General features: G+C 50.2%; 1 protein-coding gene across 1 annotated transcript in view; it reads left to right on the forward strand.

Annotated features, from left to right (window-relative positions):
- Positions 1–498: 498 nt before the first annotated feature.
- The window catches only part of tek (TEK tyrosine kinase, endothelial), a 34819-nt gene continuing 13334 nt past the window's right edge, over positions 499–21983 (forward strand). Inside the window, exons 1-5 of the mRNA XM_039661581.2 lie at positions 499–846; positions 5247–5552; positions 5671–5781; positions 19729–19881; positions 20276–20407. Of these exons, the coding sequence (XP_039517515.2) occupies positions 795–846; positions 5247–5552; positions 5671–5781; positions 19729–19881; positions 20276–20407 (754 nt within the window). The 5' untranslated portion in view covers positions 499–794. The remainder of the gene's footprint in view (positions 847–5246; positions 5553–5670; positions 5782–19728; positions 19882–20275; positions 20408–21983) is intronic.

Genomic DNA, 21983 nt, shown 5'->3' on the forward strand with positions numbered 1-21983 from the left:
GATGATACTCTTATTATTTTATACTTAATTATATATTTCATCAGGACCAGATTAAATCTCTAAATTATCCAAGTTTCAGAGTGTGTTTATGATATCAAATAAATGTGCATGATTATTACCATATACTCCAGTTATATCAGATCAAATGCACATGACTATCTTTTCTGAATGTGAGTGAGTGAGTGCAAGCGGTGAGCGAGGACCGGTGCGCTCGTGACAACTTCTCACCAGCAAAATGCATATTTGAACTGAGATTAGGATGCATACGGTCTGTCCATTACTTTTTCTTCTTTTCTTCAAACGAGTGGAAACCCAAGCACAACATCGAAATAATTCATGCAGTTCATATATAATCTACAAATAAGGCATTGCTGCTATTCTGATGTCAGCCATCGAGATGCCGATTTCATCAAACTTTCAAATAAATCCCAAAGGGAACCACAAACAATGAAAAAGTGTATGAATTAGGAGGTTTGATTGATTCTCTCAGGAAGGGCTGCTGGCGGAATATCTCTCTCGTCTCAAAGCGGGAGCCTCCCTTCAGGAGCCGCAATTAATGACATGCGATTGTTTAAGCTGTGGCCTTTCCCATCCTCAGCACACAGAGAGGAAACAGGAAAAGGAACTCCAACTCCCTGTGCCTGAGCAGAGCGAGGGGTGGAGACGCTGGAGGAAAAGAAAGGGAGAGTTCATTGGAGTCGGGATCGAGGGATGTGTGCGGACGGCCGTTTCTGACAGACACTCGGTCTCCGGGACTGGACGCTCTTCTCTGTGGATGTGCTCGAGCGGGGACCATGAGTCACCTGACCTCCGTCACGCTGTGTCTGATTGGCTGCTTGCTCGCAGGTAACGCTGGGCTCCCTTCTCTCTGTCTCTCTGGTTTCTGCTCTATGGGACTCCAGGGGTTTGTGCTTTGTCTGGATTTGTTGTATTGGTGGTGGCTCGGATCATAAAGATGAAACGGATCCCATTTCACAATAGCCGAAACTTCTGATATCATGTTTTCAAAATATTACAGTACATGAAACATGTAAAGAACAGAACGTTAGAGAGGTAATATTGTGTTTAAATTTAGATTATTGATGTATTGTTTTGGTTAGTGAGATAGTATAAATATTGGTTTCACTTTATTTGGATGGTCCCTTTAACACATTCTGTTGACGATTATTAACGTTGCACCAACATCTCTACTAACTTTCACTAGAGTATTAGTAGAGTATTAGTAGAGTATTAGTAGAGGAGTATTAGTAGAGTATTAGTAGAGTATTAGTAGACTGGTAGGGATAGAATAAGTTGACATGTAGTTACAGAGAAATGTCTGTTCACAATAGCATCACAATAAAGAGTTAGCAGATATTAAGCAGACAGTCTACTAATACTCTGATGAGAGTTAGTTGACATGTAGTTGCAGAGATACTTATAGTCAACAGAATGTTCAAAAGGGACCATCAAAATAAAGTGTTAACATTGACATTTTTATTTAGCAGATTTTGCAAAAGTAGTTGACTAAAACTTTTAGTCTATTCATTTTTCGTTGTTGAATTTCATTTCATTGTTGTGTGTGTGTGTGTGTGTGTGTGTGTGTTGTAACCATCTACAATAATTCTTTGGCCGTTTCTTGCACTACACATGACCCATGTCCAATTATGATAAACAATCTTTTGTGTTGAGTTTCTTTACAAGTTTCTGTATCATGATACCACGGAAATGGAAAGGGGACAGCAATGATTTAATACTTTGCTGGCTCCAGCTTAATTCAATAAATAAGAATAATGTAGGTTTAATGCCATTGACCGGTTCATTCTGAGACCCTGACACCAGATCTTCCTCCACACGATTACACTGACAAATCCTCAAAAATATTCCCATCACCAGTAATATGAGCAAGAGAGTGAGCCTGACCGACACATGAGACATTTATGACCAACATACGATATGAACATGAAAATTGCCTGATTTATGCTGATTATGGCAGAAAAAGAAGTAATACAAAACTGATCAAATAGAATTTTTAATAGAATAGAATTACACAGTGATGAAGTACAAGGCATATATGTAGAATAAAGTATTCACCTTTATTTATTTACAAAGCAGCTTTGCAGAGATAAAAAGGGAAATTATGTATTTCATGTGCTGTTCAGCTGAAGATAGCTCAGTGTTGATTCAGATCTGTTGTAAAGATCATCCGTTATTAAATTGGTTTCTTTAATAAGTAGACCTGGCGATCAGTGAACAGTAAACCGTGATGTCATCATCAGCTCAGTTCAGTTTCAGTGCGGTCAGATCAACAACACTGTTGGATATTAAGTGTCCACAACTAATGAACTAAACTCAAACATCAGTGACAGAAGAGAGGAAAAAGCTTGAGAGAAACCAGACTCAGTTCTCCTCTGATAAAGCAACATTAAGTGGTTTCATTCCTGGCAGTATCACTGGTCAAGATTGATGTCATTCAGAATATTTTTTCCAGTTCTTTCTCCGTGAAGATTGGTATACGGTACGCCAGCACGTGTTGGCTAACCCTAACCCTAACCCGTCGGGTCTGCGGAGAGGATAGAGTGATGTCAGATGTGAAGAGAGACTCGATGTTCATGTTCCCTCACTAATCAGTAAAGCAGAACAATAATATCAAGCTAGTGTTGTACTACTACACTCAAAGATAAGAAAGAAGTCATTATTCATCTTGACAGCCGTGTTTGGTTTAAAACACCTTCACACTCACACATTCTCACAGATTCTTTCCCCAACCTAATTAGTTTCAGTCTTATTTATAACCCATCAATCCAGATACAATATCTCAACTGCACACACAGTGATTTAAGGTGTACAGGAACAATCACAGAGTTTTCAAAACCCTTCTCAATCAGATCTCGATTTCCAACACCACCAGTAACACCGTCACCAGTGAGTTTCACTGAGCTTGCCTTCTGTATGTCTGCAATGGATATGAGCTGTGAATATGAGTGTGAGAGGAGTGAGAAGGGTCTTCGAGAAACAGATGAGAGCCCAGAGGAGGCCAACGAGGCCCGATCGAGCCCCGGACGAGAAACTGATTAAAACACACCTAATGTGTGTTTCTGTTTCTGAGTCTTAAGTCGGCTGTATTTCTCTGTCATGGACCAGTAGTTTTATGGCTGTATTTCAAAGTGTTGAAGTGTTTGAGTCCTGCAGTGTTTCATAGGTCTTTATAACACACAGAGAGTCTCGTAATGTTCATGCCACATTAAACAGGCACATCATCTCCATATTAAAAGCATCATGAATTGTTTGCACACTCCCTGAAAAATAATTGAAAACTGTGAGAAAGAACTTGAGAAAGAAGAGTTAGCTATTGGCAAGGCAAAGCAAGTTTATTAGACATTTCATATACAATGGAAATTCAAAGTGCTTTACATAGAAGGAATTGAAAACACAATCAATCAATACAATCAATATAAATAACAATAATTAAAACAGTTAAAACTAAAAATAAAATAAAATAATGTTAAACCCTGTATCTGAGATGGAAGAGATTGAGCTGGTTTATGGTGCTAAAAGCTATTGACATGATGATGAAACATGGGATGACATTTGGTTTAATGCTAAGAAAATATTTGTACATGCACAAGAGAAACACAAAAAGAGAGACTCCATATTTTCCCGAACCGCAGACATTTTTAACCCCTTGCTATCGTCTCTGTTTTTAAAGCTGCAGTCCGTAGCTTTTTTTTGTTAAAAATTAATATTTAATATAATATTTATATTCCAAAATGCATATTTGAGAAAATACATAACCAGCCAGTGTTCAAAACTCTCTGCTTACCGTAGCTCGACTCAAAGCGGTACACTTGTAATAATGTTTTTTAATTCCAGTCGTACTGGTGGTTTTCAGTTCTGCATGTCTTTGCATCATTATCAAGTCAAGTATATTTATAAAGCAGCTTCACAGTATCCATCAAAACATAATAACAAGGAGGTAAAATGCCAGAGGAAATATATAAAATATATATTTAAAATATTTAGGCCTAACTCTCCCAGCCAGCTCCCCTCCTTGTCTGAAATATGATCCTTAAACACGTGTCCAATCTGTTGAGAGTGAGGAGTCACGTGCCGATTTGGGCGGGGTCTGAGCCGCTCGTGTCACAGGTTGTGTTTCCCTGGTTTGTCACTAGAGGTCCTCGTTCTCACGGTGTCCTTCACATTTGACTTCATTTCCCAGCATTCTGTCTGCCATGTCACTCATCAGTTCATTGCACTCAGCTGTTTTCTGTAATCATTGTTCCCAGCTGTTCATTGTTAGTCTTGTTAGATCTTTGTATATATTCCCTGTCTGTGTTAGTATGTGCACAGAGTCCTTGTTAGATGTCATTGCACTTTATACTATGGGCTCTATGGGCTCTATGGGCTCTATGGGCTCTATGGGCTCTATGGGCTCTATGGGCTCTATGGGCTCTATGGGCTCTATGGGCTCTATGGGCTCTATGGGCTCTATGGGCTCTATGGGCTCTATGGGCTCTATGGGCTCTATGGTTGGTTTCTTGTCTGTTTATGTTTTATTTCTGGTTTTAGACTGCTTTGATTATTGACCCCTGGCTGACTACGGATTTTGATTACCCTTGTTTTGGAATAAACTGCTGCTTTTGGATCTTCTGTAATAATCTTCTGTCCCCTGTGTGTGTTCGTGGCAGTTCGGCCATGATGGGAGGAGACACTATCGGTTGCCAGGGGCAACACCTTCAGAATTTCACAAAGGGGCGACTAAACTTTCCAGATATAGCGAAAGAGTGCCAGCGCAGTGTTTGTTTACATTTTAGCGATACACGGCAGTTTCTTTGGAAGATATGGAGAAGAAATATAAATGAAAGGGGTTCTATCGGGAGAGACTGAATAACAATGCTTGCCAGCTTTATTTAGAGAAACTGCTTGTCAATAAACTAAGAGCAGCAACAGCGAGCAAAGAATGATTTCAAAAGCAACACATTTCAGCACAGTTCGCCTTTTATTTAACACAAATGAACGAAATGAATACTCTAATATTCGACTAGAGTTGAGTAATTTGTTATAGTTATATCTGTAAGAAGAAATGTTTTGAAAAGACACTACGTTTTGAAAACGACGTAGCCTACGACTCGCATTGACGGGAATGTCCGATCCGTCCGCTTAATATTGCGCGGCAGGTGCCAGTACACGTTGATTCATATCAGATTTATTTCCACATATGAATGAGGCCTGAAACATCAAGTATGACTGAACTCGTGTTTCTGCAGGCAGCGCTCTTGACATCTCAGACGTGTCTCTGATAAACCCAGACCCGGTGGTGTCTTCGGCGACCCTGCCGTCTCTCCTGTGTGTGAGCAGTGACTGGACCGGTTCTGGCGGCTCCAGTTCGCTGAGTTTGGGCCACGACTATCCTGATGTGGACGCTCATGTGTTGAGCTCTGAACCGGACCCAAGCCGCCACTCTGCCGCAAAAGTCACGTGGATTTCCCGCAATCACACCTTTGGAGCTTTTTACTGCCAAGACAAAAACTCAAACGGGAGTAAAATCTACACCTACAAGATGCACTATGAAGGTGGTGGATCGTCTTTGAAAGGAAATACATGTTTGTAATGGCACTGGCCAGAACTAAGACATCATACACTGGTACTGATCATATGTTTTTTTTTTTTAACTATTTCTTTTTTCTTCAGCTGACTTCTACCCTGAATCTCTGACCATCACTGTTAACAAAGGTGAAGATGTTAAACTCTCTTTCACGACAAAGAAATATTTACAAGAGGACATAGTCATCTTTAAAAACGGTAGGAACTCTGAACATTCAAAAATCTCATGAACAAACATCTGTGCATTGTTTTATTGTGACATTGCTTGAGAAATTACATTTACATTTAATAATTTAGCAGATGTTTTTATCCAAAGGTATTTACAAATGAGGAGAGCAATAAAAGCAATCAAGCCAACAATAGTGCAACAATACACGAGTGTTGTGACGAGTCCCAGTTAGTCCAGTAACCTTCATTTCTACAGTGCTTTTTACAGATGGTTAGAAAGCAGCTTTACAGAGATGACAGGAAACAGGACAGCACTGGACACGTAGCAAGTGTTAAAACATGTTTTAGTAGATACAGTATGTTGAATAGTAAGTGTTAGTCTTATTAGGTCAAACGCATCTTTAGTGTTTTCTTGAAAATGCCAAAGACTCAGCAGCTCAGGTTGGGTTGGTCATTCCTCAGTCCAGGTGAAGGTCCGGAAGGGTGATTTTGTGTCTCTGTGACCGTACACCTGCAGAACACAAGCTTCTGGATGGCAGGTAGGTCTGAAACAGTGAGTTTAACCGATCATCAATGACGACTCCAAGGTTCCTGGCTGTGTAAGGCAGCAGAACTGGAGGGATGAGGACTGAGGATTAGGAAGCTGCTCTTGAGTCTCAGAGCTTCAGTAACCGAGAGCAAGGGAGGTCACACACACACACACACACACACACACACACAGTGAGGGAGTGAGGGAAGTGAGTGAGTTAGAGTGAGTTTGTGTGAGTGAGGTGAGTGAGTGAGTGAGTGAGGTGAGTGAGTGAGTGAGTGAGTGAGTGAGGGAGTGAGTGAGTGAGTGAGTGAGGTGAGTGAGTAAGTGAGGTGAGTGAGGTGAGTGAGTGAGTGAGGTGAGTGAGGTGAGTGAGTGAGGGAGTAAGTGAGGTGAGTGAGGTGAGTGAGTGAGTGAGGTGAGTGAGTGAGTGAGTGAGTGAGGTGAGTGAGGTGAGTGAGGTGAGTGAGGGAGTGAGGTGAGTGAGTGAGTGAGGTGAGTGAGGGAGTGAGGTGAGTGAGGTGAGTGAGGGAGTGAGGTGAGTGAGTGAGTGAGGTGAGTGAGGGAGTGAGGTGAGTGAGGGAGTGAGTGAGTGAGGGAGTGAGGTGAGTGAGTGAGTGAGGTGAGTGAGGGAGTGAGGTGAGTGAGTGAGTGAGGTGAGTGAGGGAGTGAGGTGAGTGAGGGAGTGAGTGAGTGAGGGAGTGAGGTGAGTGAGTGAGTGAGGTGAGTGAGGGAGTGAGGTGAGTGAGGGAGTGAGTGAGTGAGTGAGTGAGTGAGTGAGTGAGTGAGGGAGTGAGGTGAGTGAGGGAGTGAGGTGAGTGAGTGAGTGAGGTGAGTGAGGGAGTGAGGTGAGTGAGGGAGTGAGTGAGTGAGGGAGTGAGGTGAGTGAGTGAGTGAGTGAGTGAGTGAGTGAGTGAGGGAGTGAGGTGAGTGAGGTGAGTGAGTGAGTGAGGGAGTGAGGTGAGTGAGTGAGTGAGTGAGTGAGGGAGTGAGGTGAGTGAGGGAGTGAGGTGAGTGAGGGAGTGAGGTGAGTGAGGGAGTGAGGTGAGTGAGGGAGTGAGTGAGTGAGGTGAGTGAGGGAGTGAGGTGAGTGAGGGAGTGAGGTGAGTGAGGGAGTGAGGTGAGTGAGTGAGTGAGTGAGTGAGGGAGTGAGGTGAGTGAGGGAGTGAGGTGAGTGAGGGAGTGAGGTGAGTGAGGGAGTGAGGTGAGTGAGGGAGTGAGGGAGTGAGGTGAGTGAGGGAGTGAGGTGACTGAGGGAGTGAGGTGAGTGAGGGAGTGAGTGAGTGAGGTGAGTGAGGTGAGTGAGTGAGTGAGGTGAGTGAGGGAGTGAGGTGAGTGAGGTGAGTGAGTGAGTGAGGTGAGTGAGGGAGTGAGGTGAGTGAGGTGAGTGAGGTGAGTGAGGGAGTGAGGTGAGTGAGTGAGTGAGGTGAGTGAGTGAGTGAGTGAGGGAGTGAGTGAGGGAGTGAGGGAGTGAGGTGAGTGAGGGAGTGAGGTGAGTGAGTGAGTGAGTGAGGGAGTGAGGTGAGTGAGTGAGTGAGTGAGGGAGTGAGGGAGTGAGGTGAGTGAGGGAGTGAGGTGAGTGAGGGAGTGAGGTGAGTGAGTGAGTGAGGTGAGTGAGGGAGTGAGGTGAGTGAGGGAGTGAGTGAGTGAGGGAGTGAAGTGAGTGAGTGAGTGAGGGAGTGAGGTGAGTGAGTGAGTGAGGGAGTGAGGTGAGTGAGTGAGTGAGTGAGTGAGTGAGGGAGTGAGGTGAGTGAGGGAGTGAGGTGAGTGAGGGAGTGAGGTGAGTGAGTGAGTGAGGGAGTGAGGTGAGTGAGTGAGTGAGGGAGTGAGGTGAGTGAGGGAGTGAGGTGAGTGAGGGAGTGAGGTGAGTGAGTGAGTGAGTGAGGTGAGTGAGGGAGTGAGGGAGTGAGGTGAGTGAGGTGAGTGAGGTGAGTGAGTGAGTGAGGGAGTGAGGTGAGTGAGGTGAGTGAGTGAGTGAGGGAGTGAGGTGAGTGAGTGAGTGAGTGAGTGAGGGAGTGAGGTGAGTGAGGGAGTGAGGTGAGTGAGGGAGTGAGGTGAGTGAGGGAGTGAGGTGAGTGAGGGAGTGAGTGAGTGAGGTGAGTGAGGGAGTGAGGTGACTGAGGGAGTGAGGTGAGTGAGGGAGTGAGTGAGTGAGGTGAGTGAGGTGAGTGAGTGAGTGAGGTGAGTGAGGGAGTGAGGTGAGTGAGGTGAGTGAGTGAGTGAGGTGAGTGAGGGAGTGAGGTGAGTGAGGTGAGTGAGGTGAGTGAGGGAGTGAGGTGAGTGAGTGAGTGAGGTGAGTGAGGTGAGTGAGTGAGTGAGGGAGTGAGGTGAGTGAGTGAGTGAGGGAGTGAGGGAGTGAGGTGAGTGAGGGAGTGAGGTGAGTGAGTGAGTGAGTGAGGGAGTGAGTGAGTGAGTGAGTGAGGGAGTGAGGGAGTGAGGTGAGTGAGGGAGTGAGGTGAGTGAGGGAGTGAGGTGAGTGAGTGAGTGAGGTGAGTGAGGGAGTGAGGTGAGTGAGGGAGTGAGTGAGTGAGGGAGTGAGGTGAGTGAGTGAGTGAGTGAGTGAGGGAGTGAGGTGAGTGAGGTGAGTGAGTGAGTGAGGGAGTGAGGTGAGTGAGTGAGTGAGTGAGTGAGGGAGTGAGGGGAGTGAGGGAGTGAGGTGAGTGAGGGAGTGAGGTGAGTGAGGGAGTGAGGTGAGTGAGGGAGTGAGTGAGTGAGGTGAGTGAGGGAGTGAGGTGACTGAGGGAGTGAGGTGAGTGAGGGAGTGAGGGAGTGAGGTGAGTGAGGGAGTGAGGTGAGTGAGTGAGTGAGGTGAGTGAGTGAGTGAGGTGAGTGAGGGAGTGAGTGAGTGAGGTGAGTGAGGGAGTGAGTGAGTGAGGTGAGTGAGTGAGTGAGGTGAGTGAGGGAGTGAGGTGAGTGAGGGAGTGAGTGAGGTGAGTGAGGGAGTGAGGTGAGTGAGGGAGTGAGGTGAGTGAGTGAGTGAGGTGAGTGAGGTGAGTGAGTGAGTGAGTGAGTGAGTGAGTGAGGTGAGTGAGGGAGTGAGGTGAGTGAGGGAGTGAGGTGAGTGAGTGAGTGAGGTGAGTGAGGTGAGTGAGTGAGTGAGGTGAGTGAGTGAGTGAGGGAGTGAGGTGAGTGAGTGAGTGAGGTGAGTAAGGTGAGTGAGGTGAGTGAGGGAGTGAGTGAGGGAGTGAGTGAGTGAGGTGAGTGAGGGAGTGAGGTGAGTGAGGGAGTGAGGTGAGTGAGTGAGTGAGGTGAGTGAGGTGAGTGAGTGAGTGAGGTGAGTGAGGTGAGTGAGTGAGTGAGGGAGTGAGGTGAGTGAGTGAGTGAGTGAGTGAGGTGAGTGAGGTGAGTGAGTGAGTGAGGGAGTGAGGTGAGTGAGTGAGTGAGTGAGTGAGTGAGTGAGTGAGTGAGTGAGGGAGTGAGGTGAGTGAGGGAGTGAGGTGAGTGAGGGAGTGAGGTGAGTGAGGGAGTGAGGTGAGTGAGGGAGTGAGTGAGTGAGGTGAGTGAGGGAGTGAGGTGAGTGAGGGAGTGAGGTGAGTGAGGGAGTGAGTGAGTGAGGTGAGTGAGGGAGTGAGGTGAGTGAGGGAGTGAGGTGAGTGAGGGAGTGAGGTGAGTGAGGGAGTGAGTGAGTGAGGTGAGTGAGGTGAGTGAGTGAGTGAGGGAGTGAGGTGAGTGAGTGAGTGAGTGAGTGAGTGAGTGAGGTGAGTGAGGTGAGGGAGTGAGGTGAGTGAGGGAGTGAGGTGAGTGAGTGAGTGAGGTGAGTGAGTGAGTGAGGTGAGTGAGGTGAGTGAGTGAGTGAGGGAGTGAGGTGAGTGAGGGAGTGAGGTGAGTGAGGGAGTGAGGTGAGTGAGGGAGTGAGGTGAGTGAGTGAGTGAGGTGAGTGAGGGAGTGAGTGAGTGAGTGAGTGAGGTGAGTGAGGTGAGTGAGTGAGTGAGGGAGTGAGGTGAGTGAGTGAGTGAGTGAGGGAGTGAGGTGAGTGAGTGAGTGAGGTGAGTGAGGTGAGTGAGGGAGTGAGGTGAGTGAGGGAGTGAGGTGAGTGAGGGAGTGAGTGAGTGAGGTGAGTGAGGGAGTGAGGTGAGTGAGGGAGTGAGGTGAGTGACTGAGTGAGGTGAGTGAGGTGAGTGAGTGAGTGAGGTGAGTGAGTGAGTGAGGGAGTGAGGTGAGTGAGTGAGTGAGGTGAGTGAGGTGAGTGAGTGAGTGAGGGAGTGAGGTGAGTGAGTGAGTGAGTGAGTGAGTGAGGGAGTGAGGTGAGTGAGGGAGTGAGGTGAGTGAGGGAGTGAGTGAGTGAGGTGAGTGAGGGAGTGAGGTGAGTGAGGGAGTGAGGTGAGTGAGGGAGTGAGTGAGTGAGGTGAGTGAGGGAGTGAGGTGAGTGAGGGAGTGAGGTGAGTGAGGGAGTGAGGTGAGTGAGGGAGTGAGTGAGTGAGGTGAGTGAGGTGAGTGAGTGAGTGAGTGAGGTGAGTGAGGGAGTGAGGTGAGTGAGTGAGTGAGTGAGTGAGTGAGTGAGGTGAGTGAGGTGAGGGAGTGAGGTGAGTGAGTGAGTGAGTGAGGGAGTGAGGTGAGTGAGTGAGTGAGGTGAGTGAGGGAGTGAGGTGAGTGAGTGAGTGAGTGAGTGAGTGAGGTGAGTGAGGTGAGGGAGTGAGGTGAGTGAGTGAGTGAGTGAGGGAGTGAGGTGAGTGAGGGAGTGAGGTGAGTGAGGGAGTGAGTGAGTGAGGTGAGTGAGGGAGTGAGGTGAGTGAGGGAGTGAGGTGAGTGAGGGAGTGAGGTGAGTGAGGGAGTGAGTGAGTGAGGTGAGTGAGTGAGGTGAGTGAGGGAGTGAGGTGAGTGAGGGAGTGAGGTGAGTGAGTGAGTGAGGTGAGTGAGGGAGTGAGGTGAGTGAGTGAGTGAGTGAGTGAGTGAGTGAGTGAGGTGAGTGAGGGAGTGAGGTGAGTGAGGGAGTGAGGTGAGTGAGGGAGTGAGGTGAGTGAGTGAGTGAGGTGAGTGAGTGAGTGAGTGAGGGAGTGAGGTGAGTGAGGGAGTGAGGTGAGTGAGGGAGTGAGGTGAGTGAGTGAGTGAGGTGAGTGAGTGAGTGAGGGAGTGAGGTGAGTGAGTGAGTGAGTGAGTGAGGGAGTGAGGTGAGTGAGGGAGTGAGGTGAGTGAGGGAGTGAGGTGAGTGAGTGAGGTGAGTGAGGGAGTGAGGTGAGTGAGGGAGTGAGGTGAGTGAGGTGAGTGAGGGAGTGAGGTGAGTGAGGGAGTGAGGGAGTGAGGTGAGTGAGGGAGTGAGGTGAGTGAGTGAGTGAGTGAGTGAGTGAGTGAGGGAGTGAGGTGAGTGAGTGAGTGAGGGAGTGAGTGAGTGAGTGAGGGAGTGAGGTGAGTGAGGGAGTGAGGTGAGTGAGGGAGTGAGGTGAGTGAGGTGAGTGAGGTGAGTGAGGGAGTGAGGTGAGTGAGGGGAGTGAGGGAGTGAGGGAGTGAGGTGAGTGAGTGAGTGAGGGAGTGAGGTGAGTGAGGTGAGTGAGTGAGTGAGGGAGTGAGGGAGTGAGGTGAGTGAGGGAGTGAGGTGAGTGAGGGAGTGAGGGAGTGAGGTGAGTGAGGGAGTGAGGGAGTGAGGTGAGTGAGTGAGTGAGGGAGTGAGGGAGTGAGGTGAGTGAGTGAGTGAGGTGAGTGAGGGAGTGAGGTGAGTGAGTGAGTGAGGTGAGTGAGGGAGTGAGGTGAGTGAGTGAGTGAGGGAGTGAGGTGAGTGAGGAGGTGAGTGAGGGAGTGAGGTGAGTGAGTGAGTGAGGTGAGTGAGTGAGAGTGAGAGTGAGTGAGTGAGGTGAGTGAGGGAGTGAGGTGAGTGAGTGAGTGAGTGAGGTGAGTGAGGGAGTGAGGTGAGTGAGGGAGTGAGGTGAGTGAGTGAGTGAGGTGAGTGAGGGAGTGAGGTGAGTGAGTGAGGTGAGTGAGGGAGTGAGTGTGTGTGTGAGTGAGTGAGTGAGTGAATGAGTGAGTGAGTGAGGTGAGTGAGTGAGTGTGTGTGTGAGTGAGTGAGTGAGGTGAGTGAGTGAGTGAGTGAGTGAGGGAGTGAGGTGAGTGAGGGAGTGAGGTGAGTGAGGGAGTGAGGTGAGTGAGGGAGTGAGGTGAGTGAGGGAGTGAGTGAGTGAGGTGAGTGAGGGAGTGAGGTGAGTGAGGGAGTGAGGTGAGTGAGGGAGTGAGGTGAGTGAGTGAGTGAGTGAGTGAGGGAGTGAGGTGAGTGAGGGAGTGAGGTGAGTGAGGGAGTGAGGTGAGTGAGGGAGTGAGGTGAGTGAGGGAGTGAGGGAGTGAGGTGAGTGAGGGAGTGAGGTGACTGAGGGAGTGAGGTGAGTGAGGGAGTGAGTGAGTGAGGTGAGTGAGGTGAGTGAGTGAGTGAGGTGAGTGAGGGAGTGAGGTGAGTGAGGTGAGTGAGTGAGTGAGGTGAGTGAGGGAGTGAGGTGAGTGAGGTGAGTGAGGTGAGTGAGGGAGTGAGGTGAGTGAGTGAGTGAGGTGAGTGAGTGAGTGAGTGAGGGAGTGAGTGAGGGAGTGAGGGAGTGAGGTGAGTGAGGGAGTGAGGTGAGTGAGTGAGTGAGTGAGGGAGTGAGGTGAGTGAGTGAGTGAGTGAGGGAGTGAGGGAGTGAGGTGAGTGAGGGAGTGAGGTGAGTGAGGGAGTGAGGTGAGTGAGTGAGTGAGGTGAGTGAGGGAGTGAGGTGAGTGAGGGAGTGAGTGAGTGAGGGAGTGAAGTGAGTGAGTGAGTGAGGGAGTGAGGTGAGTGAGTGAGTGAGGGAGTGAGGTGAGTGAGTGAGTGAGTGAGTGAGTGAGGGAGTGAGGTGAGTGAGGGAGTGAGGTGAGTGAGGGAGTGAGGTGAGTGAGTGAGTGAGGGAGTGAGGTGAGTGAGTGAGTGAGTGAGGTGAGTGAGTGAGGTGAGTGAGTGAGTGAGGGAGTGAGGTGAGTGAGTGAGTGAGTGAGGTGAGTGAGGTGAGTGAGGGAGTGAGGTGAGTGAGGGAGTGAGGTGAGTGAGTGAGTGAGTGAGGTGAGTGAGGGAGTGAGGGAGTGAGGTGAGTGAGGTGAGTGAGGTGAGTGAGTGAGTGAGGGAGTGAGGTGAGTGAGGTGAGTGAGTGAGTGAGGGAGTGAGGTGAGTGAGTGAGTGAGTGAGTGAGGGAGTGAGGTGAGTGAGGGAGTGAGGTGAGTGAGGGAGTGAGGTGAGTGAGGGAGTGAGGTGAGTGAGGGAGTGAGTGAGTGAGGTGAGTGAGGGAGTGAGGTGACTGAGGGAGTGAGGTGAGTGAGGGAGTGAGTGAGTGAGGTGAGTGAGGTGAGTGAGTGAGTGAGGTGAGTGAGGGAGTGAGGTGAGTGAGGTGAGTGAGTGAGTGAGGTGAGTGAGGGAGTGAGGTGAGTGAGGTGAGTGAGGTGAGTGAGGGAGTGAGGTGAGTGAGTGAGTGAGGTGAGTGAGGTGAGTGAGTGAGTGAGGGAGTGAGGTGAGTGAGTGAGTGAGGGAGTGAGGGAGTGAGGTGAGTGAGGGAGTGAGGTGAGTGAGTGAGTGAGTGAGGGAGTGAGTGAGTGAGTGAGTGAGGGAGTGAGGGAGTGAGGTGAGTGAGGGAGTGAGGTGAGTGAGGGAGTGAGGTGAGTGAGTGAGTGAGGTGAGTGAGGGAGTGAGGTGAGTGAGGGAGTGAGTGAGTGAGGGAGTGAGGTGAGTGAGTGAGTGAGTGAGTGAGGGAGTGAGGTGAGTGAGGTGAGTGAGTGAGTGAGGGAGTGAGGTGAGTGAGTGAGTGAGTGAGTGAGGGAGTGAGGGGAGTGAGGGAGTGAGGTGAGTGAGGGAGTGAGGTGAGTGAGGGAGTGAGGTGAGTGAGGGAGTGAGTGAGTGAGGTGAGTGAGGGAGTGAGGTGACTGAGGGAGTGAGGTGAGTGAGGGAGTGAGGGAGTGAGGTGAGTGAGGGAGTGAGGTGAGTGAGTGAGTGAGGTGAGTGAGTGAGTGAGGTGAGTGAGGGAGTGAGTGAGTGAGGTGAGTGAGGGAGTGAGTGAGTGAGGTGAGTGAGTGAGTGAGGTGAGTGAGGGAGTGAGGTGAGTGAGGGAGTGAGTGAGGTGAGTGAGGGAGTGAGGTGAGTGAGGGAGTGAGGTGAGTGAGTGAGTGAGGTGAGTGAGGTGAGTGAGTGAGTGAGTGAGTGAGTGAGTGAGGTGAGTGAGGGAGTGAGGTGAGTGAGGGAGTGAGGTGAGTGAGTGAGTGAGGTGAGTGAGGTGAGTGAGTGAGTGAGGTGAGTGAGTGAGTGAGGGAGTGAGGTGAGTGAGTGAGTGAGGTGAGTAAGGTGAGTGAGGTGAGTGAGGGAGTGAGTGAGGGAGTGAGTGAGTGAGGTGAGTGAGGGAGTGAGGTGAGTGAGGGAGTGAGGTGAGTGAGTGAGTGAGGTGAGTGAGGTGAGTGAGTGAGTGAGGTGAGTGAGGTGAGTGAGTGAGTGAGGGAGTGAGGTGAGTGAGTGAGTGAGTGAGTGAGGTGAGTGAGGTGAGTGAGTGAGTGAGGGAGTGAGGTGAGTGAGTGAGTGAGTGAGTGAGTGAGTGAGTGAGTGAGGGAGTGAGGTGAGTGAGGGAGTGAGGTGAGTGAGGGAGTGAGGTGAGTGAGGGAGTGAGGTGAGTGAGGGAGTGAGTGAGTGAGGTGAGTGAGGGAGTGAGGTGAGTGAGGGAGTGAGGTGAGTGAGGGAGTGAGTGAGTGAGGTGAGTGAGGGAGTGAGGTGAGTGAGGGAGTGAGGTGAGTGAGGGAGTGAGGTGAGTGAGGGAGTGAGTGAGTGAGGTGAGTGAGGTGAGTGAGTGAGTGAGGGAGTGAGGTGAGTGAGTGAGTGAGTGAGTGAGTGAGTGAGTGAGGTGAGTGAGGTGAGGGAGTGAGGTGAGTGAGGGAGTGAGGTGAGTGAGTGAGTGAGGTGAGTGAGTGAGTGAGGTGAGTGAGGTGAGTGAGTGAGTGAGGGAGTGAGGTGAGTGAGGGAGTGAGGTGAGTGAGGGAGTGAGGTGAGTGAGGGAGTGAGGTGAGTGAGTGAGTGAGGTGAGTGAGGGAGTGAGTGAGTGAGTGAGTGAGGTGAGTGAGGTGAGTGAGTGAGTGAGGGAGTGAGGTGAGTGAGTGAGTGAGTGAGGGAGTGAGGTGAGTGAGTGAGTGAGGTGAGTGAGGTGAGTGAGGGAGTGAGGTGAGTGAGGGAGTGAGGTGAGTGAGGGAGTGAGTGAGTGAGGTGAGTGAGGGAGTGAGGTGAGTGAGGGAGTGAGGTGAGTGACTGAGTGAGGTGAGTGAGGTGAGTGAGTGAGTGAGGTGAGTGAGTGAGTGAGGGAGTGAGGTGAGTGAGTGAGTGAGGTGAGTGAGGTGAGTGAGTGAGTGAGGGAGTGAGGTGAGTGAGTGAGTGAGTGAGTGAGTGAGGGAGTGAGGTGAGTGAGGGAGTGAGGTGAGTGAGGGAGTGAGTGAGTGAGGTGAGTGAGGGAGTGAGGTGAGTGAGGGAGTGAGGTGAGTGAGGGAGTGAGTGAGTGAGGTGAGTGAGGGAGTGAGGTGAGTGAGGGAGTGAGGTGAGTGAGGGAGTGAGGTGAGTGAGGGAGTGAGTGAGTGAGGTGAGTGAGGTGAGTGAGTGAGTGAGTGAGGTGAGTGAGGGAGTGAGGTGAGTGAGTGAGTGAGTGAGTGAGTGAGTGAGTGAGGTGAGTGAGGTGAGGGAGTGAGGTGAGTGAGTGAGTGAGTGAGGGAGTGAGGTGAGTGAGTGAGTGAGGTGAGTGAGGGAGTGAGGTGAGTGAGTGAGTGAGTGAGTGAGTGAGGTGAGTGAGGTGAGGGAGTGAGGTGAGTGAGTGAGTGAGTGAGGGAGTGAGGTGAGTGAGGGAGTGAGGTGAGTGAGGGAGTGAGTGAGTGAGGTGAGTGAGGGAGTGAGGTGAGTGAGGGAGTGAGGTGAGTGAGGGAGTGAGGTGAGTGAGGGAGTGAGTGAGTGAGGTGAGTGAGTGAGGTGAGTGAGGGAGTGAGGTGAGTGAGGGAGTGAGGTGAGTGAGTGAGTGAGGTGAGTGAGGGAGTGAGGTGAGTGAGTGAGTGAGTGAGTGAGTGAGTGAGTGAGTGAGGTGAGTGAGGGAGTGAGGTGAGTGAGGGAGTGAGGTGAGTGAGGGAGTGAGGTGAGTGAGTGAGTGAGGTGAGTGAGTGAGTGAGTGAGGGAGTGAGGTGAGTGAGGGAGTGAGGTGAGTGAGGGAGTGAGGTGAGTGAGTGAGTGAGGTGAGTGAGTGAGTGAGGGAGTGAGGTGAGTGAGTGAGTGAGTGAGTGAGGGAGTGAGGTGAGTGAGGGAGTGAGGTGAGTGAGGGAGTGAGGTGAGTGAGTGAGGTGAGTGAGGGAGTGAGGTGAGTGAGGGAGTGAGGTGAGTGAGGTGAGTGAGGGAGTGAGGTGAGTGAGGGAGTGAGGGAGTGAGGTGAGTGAGGGAGTGAGGTGAGTGAGTGAGTGAGTGAGTGAGTGAGTGAGGGAGTGAGGTGAGTGAGTGAGTGAGGGAGTGAGTGAGTGAGTGAGGGAGTGAGGTGAGTGAGGGAGTGAGGTGAGTGAGGGAGTGAGGTGAGTGAGGTGAGTGAGGTGAGTGAGGGAGTGAGGTGAGTGAGGGGAGTGAGGGAGTGAGGGAGTGAGGTGAGTGAGTGAGTGAGGGAGTGAGGTGAGTGAGGTGAGTGAGTGAGTGAGGGAGTGAGGGAGTGAGGTGAGTGAGGGAGTGAGGTGAGTGAGGGAGTGAGGGAGTGAGGTGAGTGAGGGAGTGAGGGAGTGAGGTGAGTGAGTGAGTGAGGGAGTGAGGGAGTGAGGTGAGTGAGTGAGTGAGGTGAGTGAGGGAGTGAGGTGAGTGAGTGAGTGAGGTGAGTGAGGGAGTGAGGTGAGTGAGTGAGTGAGGGAGTGAGGTGAGTGAGGAGGTGAGTGAGGGAGTGAGGTGAGTGAGTGAGTGAGGTGAGTGAGTGAGAGTGAGAGTGAGTGAGTGAGGTGAGTGAGGGAGTGAGGTGAGTGAGTGAGTGAGTGAGGTGAGTGAGGGAGTGAGGTGAGTGAGGGAGTGAGGTGAGTGAGTGAGTGAGGTGAGTGAGGGAGTGAGGTGAGTGAGTGAGGTGAGTGAGGGAGTGAGTGTGTGTGTGAGTGAGTGAGTGAGTGAATGAGTGAGTGAGTGAGGTGAGTGAGTGAGTGTGTGTGTGAGTGAGTGAGTGAGGTGAGTGAGGGAGTGAGTGTGTGTGTGAGTGAGTGAGTGAGGTGAGTGAGGGAGTGAGTGTGTATGTGAGTGAGTGAGTGAGTGAGTGAGTGAGTGAGGTGTGTGAGTGAGTGAGTGAGTGAGTGAGGTGAGTGAGGGAGTGAGTGTGTGTGTGAGTGAGTGAGTGAGGTGAGTGAGGTGAGTGAGGTGAGTGAGGTGAGTGAGTGAGGTGAGTGAGGTGAGTGAGGGAGTGAGTGTGTATGTGAGTGAGTGAGTGAGTGAGTGAGTGAGTGAGGTGTGTGAGTGAGTGAGTGAGTGAGTGAGGTGAGTAAGTTAGAGTAAAGTGAGTGTGTGAGTGTGTGAGTGAGGGAGTGAGTGAGTGAGGTGAGTGAGGTGAGTGAGGTGAGTGAGGGAGTGAGTGTGTGTGTGAGTGAGTGAGTGAGGTGAGTGAGTGAGTGAGGTGAGTGAGGGAGTGAGTGTGTGTGTGAGTGAGTGAGTGAGGTGAGTGAGTGAGTGAGGTGAGTGAGGGAGTGAGTGTGTGTGTGTGTGTGTGTGTGTGTGTGTGTGAGTGAGTGAGTGAGTGAGTGAGTGAGGTGAGTGAGTGAGTGAGGTGAGTGAGTGAGTGAGTGAGTGAGGGAGTGAGGTGAGTGAGGTGAGTGAGTGAGTGAGTGAGGGAGTGAGGTGAGTGAGTGAGTGAGTGAGGGAGTGAGGTGAGTGAGGGAGTGAGTGTGTGTGTGAGTGAGTGAGGTGAGTGAGTGAGTGAGGTGAGTGAGTGTGTGTGTGAGTGAGTGAGTGAGGTGAGTGAGTGAGTGAGGTGAGTGAGGGAGTGAGTGTGTGTGTGTGTGTGTTTGTGAGTGAGTGAGTGAGTGAGTGAGGTGAGTGAGTGAGTGAGTGAGTGAGTGAGTGAGTGAGGGAGTGAGGTGAGTGAGTGAGTGAGTGAGTGAGGGAGTGAGGTGAGTGAGGTGAGTGAGGGAGTGAGTGTGTGTGTGAGTGAGTGAGTGAGTGAGTGAGGTGAGTGAGTGAGTGAGTGAGTGAGTGTGTGTGAGTGAGTGAGGTGAGTGTGTGAGTGAGTGAGTGAGGTGAGTGAGGGAGTGAGTGTGTGTGTGAGTGAGTGAGTGAGTGAGTGAGTGAGTGAGTGAGGTGAGTGTGAGTGAGTGAGTGAGTGAGTGAGGGAGTGAGTGAGTGTGTGTGTGAGTGAGTGAGGTGAGTGAGTGAGTGAGGTGAGTGAGGGAGTGAGTGTGTGTGTGAGTGAGTGAGTGAGGTGAGTGAGTGAGTGAGGTGAGTGAGGGAGTGAGTGTGTGTGTGTGTGTGTGAGTGAGTGAGTGAGGTGAGTGAGTGAGTGAGGTGAGTGAGGGAGTGTGTGAGTGAGTGAGTGAGTGAGTGAGTGAGGTGAGTGAGTGAGTGAGTGAGTGAGTGTGTGTGAGTGAGTGAGGTGAGTGTGTGAGTGAGTGAGGTGAGTGAGGGAGTGAGTGTGTGTGTGAGTGAGTGAGTGAGTGAGTGAGTGAGGGAGTGAGGTGAGTGAGGTGAGTGAGGGAGTGTGTGTGTGAGTGAGTGAGTGAGTGAGGTGAGTGAGTGAGTGAGTGAGTGTGTGTGAGTGAGTGAGGTGAGTGTGAGTGAGTGAGGTGAGTGAGGGAGTGAGTGTGTGTGTTAGTGAGTGAGTGAGTGAGTGAGTGAGTGTGTGTGTGAGTGAGTGAGTGAGTGAGTGAGTGAGTGAGTGCGTGCCTGTGTGAGTGTGTGCGTGCAAGGGTTTGAAGGAGAGGGGAGGGGAGATGATCGAGTGGACGGGTTGTAGGTGATTGGGAAAGGATGAGTTTGAAGACTTCTGCCTGTGAGAGCGGAGAGATGGAGGGGAAGTGTGTGAGTGTGTGAGTGTGTGTTTGCTGTTAAAGGACAACTCCAGCACAAAATGAACCTTTGGTCTAATTACACATTGATACCTAGTCGACCGTTCTCTGAGATTTGTTTTAATGATTATCGAATGTAAAGAGTTTTCTCTCTAAAAACTGTTTAGCTTATAACGCTAGTATGTGGGGTGTAGAGTAATGAAAATAAAAATCGTTAGTTAATACCACTAACAAGGCTACATGCAAACCGAAGCATTGAGAACGTTGTAAGTGTACAGACCGTTTAATAAGAAGATATTTTTAAAAGACAGTCCACTTCGCGAATACAGGCAGGAGCCATCTTTGGAAAACTGTCTCGAGCAGTCGAACCACGAACGCCGAGCCATGTTCTGGCTCGTTCGCATCTCACCAGCGCACTTGGCTCGGTGTTCGTGGTTCGACTGCTCGAGACTGTAGCTGTTGTTCGATTGCTCGAGACTGTAGCTGTTGTTTTTTTGTTTGTTTTTCAGGAAATTTTGAACACGCATCACCCAAAGAAGACATTACGGACATATATCATTTCCCAATAACCAATACAAAAGCAAGTCATGCTGGATTATATTCCATCCGTTACATTTCTAAAGCCACGGTCAGCTCAGCAATAACCCGACTGATTGTCAGGAGTAAGTCCTTCAGTTCATGCTTTCTTACCAAACGCCACAATAATTGAACACACTCTCTAATGGTGCAAAAATACACACTTGACATTTAAATTTCAAGCAATGACTGTGAAATATTTGAGATTGAATGTGTTATTATCATAAAGATTCATAATACTGCTCCTCACTGTAAGTTGCACTATAAAATGTCTTTATTGGCGAATGCATTGGGTTCAGTGTTGTGGGAGGAGCCCTAATACATTTGTCTGGACACCCCAGCACAATTAGGTTGCTTTAAAGTTTAAACTATTTGCTGAATGTGTAGAAAGTATTATGTTCATATTATCTTCCCCTGTCAATTGAAGTTCCTGTAGAATGTACGCTTATGTTGTGTAACGGTCAGTTGTTACTCTAACAGGTTGTGGGGCCGGTTTATGGGGTGTGAACTGTACGAACCCGTGTCCGCCCTGCACGAATGGAGGCGTGTGTCACGACGGGACGGGAGAATGCATCTGCCCGCCAGGCTTTCACGGACCCACCTGTCAAACCGGTAACACTCATATTCTTTGCCAGTTTACTCAGAGAGGGCCCGTTTATTACAAGGGACATATTGAGCTCTAATGTTAACATGATGGTTCTGTGAATCAGACCCTAATTTGACAGGATTTATGGATCAGTTTTTAAATTTGGGTTAGGGTTAGATTTGTGTTTCTCGTGTGGAGTGTGTATTCTCTCATGAGGATGAAGTGTGTGTGTGTGTTCTCGTGTCATTGTGTGGCGAGGGCCGCTTTGGCCCCAGCTGTAAGGAGTGTTGTGTGTTCTCTCATGTGTGTGTGTGTGTGTGTGTGTGTGTTCTCGTGTCAGTGTGTGGCGAGGGCCGCTTTGGCCCCAGCTGTAAGGAGTGTTGTGTGTTCTCTCATGTGTGTGTGTGTGTGTGTGTGTGTTCTCGTGTCAGTGTGTGGCGAGGGCCGCTTTGGCCCCAGCTGTAAGGAGTGTTGTGTGTTCTCTCATGTGTGTGTGTGTGTGTGTGTTTTCTCGTGTCAGTGTGTGGCGAGGGCCGCTTTGGCCCCAGCTGTAAGGAGTGTTGTGTGTTCTCTCATGTGTGTGTGTGTGTGTGTGTGTGTTCTCGTGTCAGTGTGTGGCGAGGGCCGCTTTGGCCCCAGCTGTAAGGAGTGTTGTGTGTTCTCTCATGTGTGTGTGTGTGTGTGTGTGTTCTCGTGTCAGTGTGTGGCGAGGGCCGCTTTGGCCCCAGCTGTAAGGAGTGTTGTGTGTTCTCTCATGTGTGTGTGTGTGTGTGTGTGTGTGTTCTCGTGTCAGTGTGTGGCGAGGGCCGCTTTGGCCCCAGCTGTAAGCAGTGTTGTGTGTTCTCTCATGTGTGTGTGTGTGTGTGTTCTCGTGTCAGTGTGTGGCGAGGGCCGCTTTGGCCCCAGCTGTAAGGAGTGTTGTGTGTTCTCTCATGTGTGTGTGTGTGTGTGTGTGTGTTCTCGTGTCAGTGTGTGGCGAGGGCCGCTTTGGCCCCAGCTGTAAGGAGTGTTGTGTGTTCTCTCATGTGTGTGTGTGTGTGTGTGTGTGTTCTCGTGTCAGTGTGTGGCGAGGGCCGCTTTGGCCCCAGCTGTAAGGAGTGTTGTGTGTTCTCTCATGTGTGTGTGTGTGTGTGTGTGTTCTCGTGTCAGTGTGTGGCGAGGGCCGCTTTGGCCCCAGCTGTAAGGAGTGTTGTGTGTTCTCTCATGTGTGTGTGTGTGTGTGTGTTTTCTCGTGTCAGTGTGTGGCGAGGGCCGCTTTGGCCCCAGCTGTAAGGAGTGTTGTGTGTTCTCTCATGTGTGTGTGTGTGTGTGTGTGTGTTCTCGTGTCAGTGTGTGGCGAGGGCCGCTTTGGCCCCAGCTGTAAGGAGTGTTGTGTGTTCTCTCATGTGTGTGTGTGTGTGTGTGTGTTCTCGTGTCAGTGTGTGGCGAGGGCCGCTTTGGCCCCAGCTGTAAGGAGTGTTGTGTGTTCTCTCATGTGTGTGTGTGTGTGTGTGTGTGTTCTCGTGTCAGTGTGTGGCGAGGGCCGCTTTGGCCCCAGCTGTAAGGAGTGTTGTGTGTTCTCTCATGTGTGTGTGTGTGTGTGTGTGTGTTCTCGTGTCAGTG

The sequence above is a fragment of the Pimephales promelas genome, chromosome 4 (genome assembly GCF_988280905.1).
Source record: "Pimephales promelas chromosome 4, fPimPro1.hap1.1, whole genome shotgun sequence".
Lineage (NCBI taxonomy): Eukaryota > Metazoa > Chordata > Actinopteri > Cypriniformes > Leuciscidae > Pimephales > Pimephales promelas.